This window comes from Pinus tabuliformis, chromosome Q, assembly GCF_031772625.1.
Source record: "Pinus tabuliformis cultivar Carrire ecotype Pingquan chromosome Q, CPIR1, whole genome shotgun sequence".
Taxonomy (NCBI): Eukaryota; Viridiplantae; Streptophyta; class Pinopsida; order Pinales; family Pinaceae; genus Pinus; species Pinus tabuliformis.
In genome coordinates, this window is record NC_142296.1 from 999,355,944 (window position 1) to 999,362,648 (window position 6,705).

The window sequence follows — 6,705 nt, forward strand, 5'->3', positions numbered from 1 at the left end:
CTTGTCTTGGTGGGGTGCGCCAGGCTGGTTCTGTAGTGCAACGCACAAGCGACGCCCGAGAGCCCCAACAGCAAGCTATTGTAAGTGGGCCCTCCCCCTAGAAAAATACATTTAATATCATGTGGTTCTATGAACCACGTATCAGATACTAAACTGATAAGAACAGATACTACACTTGATCTTAGCCAAAAGGCCGAGAAAGGTATGTTTTTCCTCTTCTCTTTCGGTTCTATTTCTATTGCTCCCCTTCTCCTCTATCCCACTCGTCCATCCATGTGGGATAACTCATTTCTATTTCTTCGGATACCCCTTACCATTTAAATAGACATGCTTTTTAATATCAAACTTATATTTTCTATATTCTCACCATTTTCACCTCCCTAGATCTATTTTACTTTTCGATTTGAGGGATCAAATCTCTTTTCACCTTAGAAGAGGTTTGCCAGATTGGCACCCTAAAAGAGGTTTGCGAGCTTACCCCGGAATTCAGATGGATGTTATAATTAAAATTATCTAGAAAGTACAAATATGATATTTATTGCTTTTTATATATAAATAAAATTAACTAAATATCATAATAGGATTGGATTCGAAGTCCCTCTGATGATTTCCGGAGCAGGGAGCGCGTTTTGACAGGGGAGCCGAGAGCAGCCAAACAAGTGTCGGGCTCCATTTCCCCATCCAATCCTTAAGGCATTGGGTCACCATTTCTCAATGCCTTGGTCGTTTTGACGCCGGCTGTATCCATGCATGAAACCATGGAAAATAGCGGTAGAACCTAAATCTTTGCCTCTTGTTTAGTTAACTTGCAAAGATTCTTGATTAGTTTCTCTATATCTCATCATGAAGATTTCCTCTTAGAAGATTCCATGCTTTCAGATTGTGGATGACTTATCCTTTGTTTATTTGATAATCATGCTGAGAGCTTTATTGAATAGATTCAAAGCTTCTTTTTACGTCGACAGTCCTTGTCATGACCTTCGTTTCCGAATAGGGAGGTGGTGGTGTATAATCCAGGTATATTGCTGTTGTTGTCAGTGCAATGGCCAACCATCAGCATAGATCTTTTGGTCTGTAGTATAAAGATTTTTTGTAGGGGTTACAGCGCGTCAACATATAGGGTGGTGGCGGAGCAAGTCTACTTTCTGTCCCTGGTTCTACAGCTTATAAAATCGAAATCTGGCCTGGTTTTCGCTATAGAATACTGTCTAGAGCCACGATCGAGTCCCATTGGCGTACTGGGTGTTGGTAACTTTTTCGCCGGAACTTCCTGCCGGTAGGTCTCTGGTCTCCAGATTCAAATGTGAATTCCGGTCTCTGTGATGATCATTTACTCCACTAGTCCATTACAGAGTAGTAAATCCTATCTAATTGTTCAGAAGCCTCTCGATCCAAGGCAAAATGTCTTTTTGACGGCGGTATTGGTCATCGTCTGCCATCCTCTTAACTCTAGATGATCCTAGAATTGTACTTCCTCTTGTCCTTATAGTTTTCTTTATAGGGGCTCGGATGCAATTGTCCTGAATTTACAATAAATCCAAATCCAGTGATCCTGACATGATCTTTGGGAACTCTCCCCATTGTACTTTCTCCTATAGTTTTTCCCTCTGGGGATCTTGTCAACTAGGCTCATTTGCTGATTGCTAGTACCACTTGCTTCACTCCTTCTCAGCTCCCTATCTGCTTCATTAATTTCGGCCGATAGTGATTCCCCGGCCACGCGAGCTCTCTTCTCTGCTGCCATTGCGGCTGAAAAAGCACGTGAATCTGTTGTCCTTAATCCTAGCTGGCAGGCCACGGTGGATGAAATGATACAATCTTCATATCAGGCCGATTCTCCACCTGTACAGACAGTGCGGGCATCGGACAAAAAGACCTCTGCATCCCCTAAAGGTAATATAGAACCTGGTAAGGGACAACGCTCCAAGAAGACATGGAACCCAGTCAAAACTATTCCACCTCCAAAGGCAGTTTCTGTATCCGGTGCGACCCTGTCTCAATGTATTGACAACCTTCTAAAGCTTGCCCTCATTGGGAAATGGCATTTCCCGGAAATGTCAGAGGTCGATATAAGAGCATGGTTAACATCTAAATGGCTCCCTCTGATTGGTTATACTCAAGTTATTTCTCGGCTGATGAAAGACTGGTTTTCCTTTCATTTCCAAAAAATATCTGATCTAGAAATGATTCTTAATAAACCTTGGGTCTTCGGAAGGAGCTTCTTGTCTTTGTCCCGATGGTATATGGGCTTTGACCCACTCAAAAATACTCCATCAAACTGTATGATTTGGGTCAAGCTTCCCAATCTTCCATTGGAATTATGGTCTGTAGAAACACTTATGGAAATCGGTAATTCGGTTGGCAAATCTATCTATGTGGATCCATGGGTAAGGGGGGAGAAAGACAAAAGGATCGCATGGATCCTGATTGAAAAGCCCTATAAGGGTGGTTATCCGGAGCACATAGAGATTACTTGGGAAGGTTCTTCAATATGCCAAAGATTAGATTACTGGGGTATTCCCTTTCGTTGTTCTCTTTGTCATCGCACAGTTCATGTCAACAAAAATTGCAGGCTTCAAATCAACCGGAAAATATCTCGGCGCCCTTTCTACAAGGGAAGAATATCAGCTGCAGAGGCACGATCAGATGACTCGGAAGGCACCCCCATTCATGTGCCTTCTCAGGTCAAGGCCTCATCTCATTCTCATTTCTTCCCCCTAGAACAATCTGATGATGTGACTCCTTCGGTTCTGGAATGCCCCATTATTCTTGAGCCATCAGAAGACAATCCGGTGCCCTCTCCGTCACCAATGAAAAAAGGTGAATTTGTGGTTGGAACACACCCTATTGTGCTCAGCTCATCGACTCCTTCATCAGTTTCGCCCCCTTCTGGTCTCTCTCGAGGAAAGGCGCCCATGCCTACCCCTATGCCTTATAATTCCCCGATAGAATCGCCGGTGAACAAATCCGATAGTGACATAGACTTTCTCCTCCAGAGGAATCCACCGATTCTCGAGCCTTTAACCATCCATAAGCCCTCTTTCCCCACCATCAGCCCCAATTCTGCTAAGAATATAACTGTCCAGAAGAAGAAAAAAGGAGATTCTCGTCATTTTAGAGGAAGGACCATTGCTACATAATTTGGCATCACAAATCTCTCTCTTGTTGAAGTTCCAATCTATGAATCTACTTCTCCACAGCCTCTTAGAGCATGCATGGCTGGACAGCCATCAAAATGACCTTTCTGACCTCACTGAACATCAGGGGTTTGGGTGCCACCCCAAAATTCTTGACGCTAAAGGAGATATTTGTATCTGCTCGCTCTCAAATCATATTCATTCAGGAAACAATGCACTCAAGTGAGGTTTCAATAGCTTACTTCAGAAGAATGTTCTCGTCCTGGCATATGGTTGCTTCAGATGCCGATGGATTGTCCGGGGGATTGGCGGTGTTATGGAACCCGGCAAGGATCAAAGCAAAAGCCTACAAATGTTGTGCAGGCATTCTAATCTCAGCTTCGGTCAGAGGCCGTCCAAAAATCATAAATATTCTGAACATCTACGCGCCTTATAAGAACAAATCCTCATTCTGGGAATTGTTGTTTGCATCGGACGTCCTAGACATTGAATCCTTACTGATTGCTGGGGATCTTAATGTAACTCTGAACTCTAATGAATGTTGGGGCTTTTGCAGGAAGACCAACCCTGTTGCTGATAGTCTACGGCTGGAACTCCTAAACAGGAATCTCGTCGACGTAATTCATTCTAAGATGGTTCCAACGTGGAATAACAACAGAGTTGGTCGGGCGTTCATTGCTAAGCGTCTTGACCGATTCATCATTAAGGTTCGAGTTATCGACCAATGGGGTATGCCAGTCGCCAGCACAGGTATCGATTATACATCTGATCATCGCCCCATCTTCCTTGAATGGAGGGACTCGGAATTCAAATTGGGCTATTCATTCAAATTTAACAGAATCTTTCTCACCGATGAGTCTTTCAATGATCTGATAACCAAAAAATGGTCGGAATTAAAACAAGAGGAGAGGACTTCTTTCTCTACCTTCCGTGAAAAGATTCAAACGCTCAGGGGAGCGGCCAAGGATTGGATAATTAGGAAGAGGGTGAAGGATAAACAGGCGCTTGAAGATATTAAAACAGAATTAAGGATATCAGCTACTTCGGCTCACTTTGATCAAATGTCTTTCGAACAGAAAAATCATATCAGAATCTGTGAGAAAATGAAACAAGATTTGCTGCTAAAAGAAGAGTTTTCCTGGAGGCTTAAAAGCAGGGCGACTTGGCTTAAGGAGGGCGATCGCAACACGAAGTTTTTCCATAACTTTGCAAATGCAAGGAGGCACATGAACTCGATCTGGAAGATCGAAGATGGAAATGGAGGCTTCTAATATTCACAACAGGATATCTCGATGGAGGCTACAAGGTTTTTCCACAAGCAGTACAAGAGGCGGCCAAATGACATAAATGATGTTTTCGGGATGATAGATCAGGTCCCTGTTATGTTTGATGAAGCCGCCAATGAAGAATTTTTAAAGCCTATCACGGACGAGGAGCTTCATGGAGTTATAAAAAGCTTCAAAAGGACAAAAGTCCTGGGCCGGATGGTTGGCCGATCGAATTCTTCATACATTTCTATGACATATTCAAAAGCGATCTGCTGGGGATGGTGGATGCCTCCCGCATGTCGGGGAATATAAACAGCGCCCTTACAGCTACTTTCATTGCACTTATCCCTAAAAAGGAGCGGTCTGAGTCGTTTGCTGATTACAGGCCAATAGCACTATGTAATATTCTCTTTAAAATCATCTCAAAGATTATAGCAGAAAGAATGAAGCCGGTCCTCAACTCCTTCATCTCCAGGGATCAACATGCCTTTTTAAAACACAGGAACATTCTAGATGCAGTTGCCTCGACTCAGGAATGCTTATACACTGTCTTAACAAAAAACATTGATGCTGCTATTTTAAAAGTCGATTTGGAGAAGGCGTATGATTGTGTGGATTGGGGGTTCCTTCGTATCCTCTTGGCAAAGATAGGTCTGAGGTCTCAAGCAATTAATTGGGTGATGGCCTGCGTCAAGAATGTTCAATACTCAGTCATTATAAATGGATCCCCCTCATCTTTTTTCAGGCTGAGAGAGGACTGTGCCAAGGCTGTCCTCTCTCCCCACTTCTATTCATCCTGGTCATGAATTCCCTCAGCACACAGATCAACAAAGCAGTTGATGACCATCGATGTACTCCGATCAAGATATGCAAAAATATCTCTCTCTCTCTCAATCTGTTTGTCGATGACATTCTGACATTTGCCATGCTCTCTAAATCAAGCTGGTCATGCCTCCATGGTATCTTTCAAAAGTTCCAATCTGCTACAGGCCTCGTCATCAATAAGGCCAAATCCTTTTTGTATCACAACGAATCAAATATGGATTTAGCGCTATGGATAGCAGCATTATTCGGTATTAATTTGGCTTCAATTTCAGCCGGTTTTAAATACTTGGGCTTTTTCCTCAAGCCTAAAGGGAATCGTAGACAAGATTGGTCTTGGCTGCTGGATCGGTACTATAAAAAAATTTCCAGATGGGAGATGCGATTTTTATCCTTGGGAGGCAGACTTATATTGGTTCAATCTATTCTTTCTCAGCTAGCGGTGTACTGGGCTCATCTATATTTTTTGCCTGCTTCCACTGTTAGAAAAATGACCTCAATATCTGCAAAGTTTCTATGGGGTGGTCGTTCTCACAGTTCCAAGATCCACTTAGTTAAAATGGAATCAATCTCTCGGCCGAAGAAATCTGGTGGATGGGGTCTCTTACAGATGCGCTATTTCGGTAAGGCCCTCCTCTGTAATTCTCTCCATAGAGGCATCTGTGGAGAAGGCAAATGGAGCTCAATTATTAATCAGAAATACTTAAAAGGCAAGCCTATAGTATATTGGTACAGGAAGAAATCTCTCGGTTTGGAAAGGGGGTCATCTATTTGGCGCGGATTTAGGAAGGTCCAGGATCTCTTTTTCGAATTTCTTCGATGGCGCTTCTCTTCTGGCTCCAGCATCCTTATTGGCTTCGATGCCACGGTTTGTGGTTTGGAAACAAAGCTCACCCCCGATCTCATCTCTCTTCTGCAAACAAGGGGTCATTTCACATGGAGTTCACTGATTCGGTCATGGTCCTCAACATCGCCAATATGGAAGGATGCAGAGGAACTTCGTTTGCCTCTCCCTCTGCGACAGATTTGGGAGGCAGCGGTCAAGCATTACACTGACAGGGGTATAAAACAGACAGGGTCCAGAGATGAATTGGTTTGGTCAGCGTTGAATTCATCACAGCCAGTACGGGTAAAGGAATTATATGAAGCCGCTTTGGAAAACCTTCAGCCATGTCCCTCTCCTATCTTTCCAACGAAATTATGGAAAGCCACCGGCCCGCTAAAGGCAATATTATTTTCGTGGCTGATGTTTTACAATCGCAACCTCACAGGGGAGGTTCTTCAACGAAAAGGGTGGTCTGGTCCAGGCAGATGTGCCATGTGTTGCCAGGCTTCAGAAACTAATATTCATATGTTCTTTCTCTGTCCTGTATCGGCGCAAATATGGTATGATCTTTCCGCTACTCATGGTTTTCCTTTCCAGATTTTCACTTCTGTACAGGAGGGATTCATGTGGTGGAGTGCCCAGCGTCCAGAAT

General features: G+C 43.5%; 1 protein-coding gene and 1 non-coding gene across 2 annotated transcripts; one reads left to right on the top strand and one right to left on the bottom strand.

Annotated features, from left to right (window-relative positions):
* Positions 1 to 9: 9 nt before the first annotated feature.
* LOC149222839 (U2 spliceosomal RNA) lies at positions 10 to 206 on the bottom strand. The gene has a single exon (XR_016249852.1). It is a non-coding gene; the product is annotated as a U2 spliceosomal RNA (small nuclear RNA).
* A 3,029-nt stretch (positions 207 to 3,235) lies between these two features.
* LOC149222840 (uncharacterized) lies at positions 3,236 to 4,408 on the top strand. Its single transcript, XM_089387690.1, has one exon. It carries the CDS (start codon positions 3,236 to 3,238, stop codon positions 4,406 to 4,408), a length of 1,173 nt encoding a protein of 390 aa, XP_089243816.1.
* The last annotated feature ends 2,297 nt before the right edge of the window (positions 4,409 to 6,705 follow it).

Bases quoted from the DNA above. Each gene is read 5' to 3' on its own strand.
- LOC149222840 (XM_089387690.1), top strand. From the start codon at position 3,236: ATGACCTTTCTGACCTCACTGAACATCAGGGGTTTGGGTGCCACCCCA.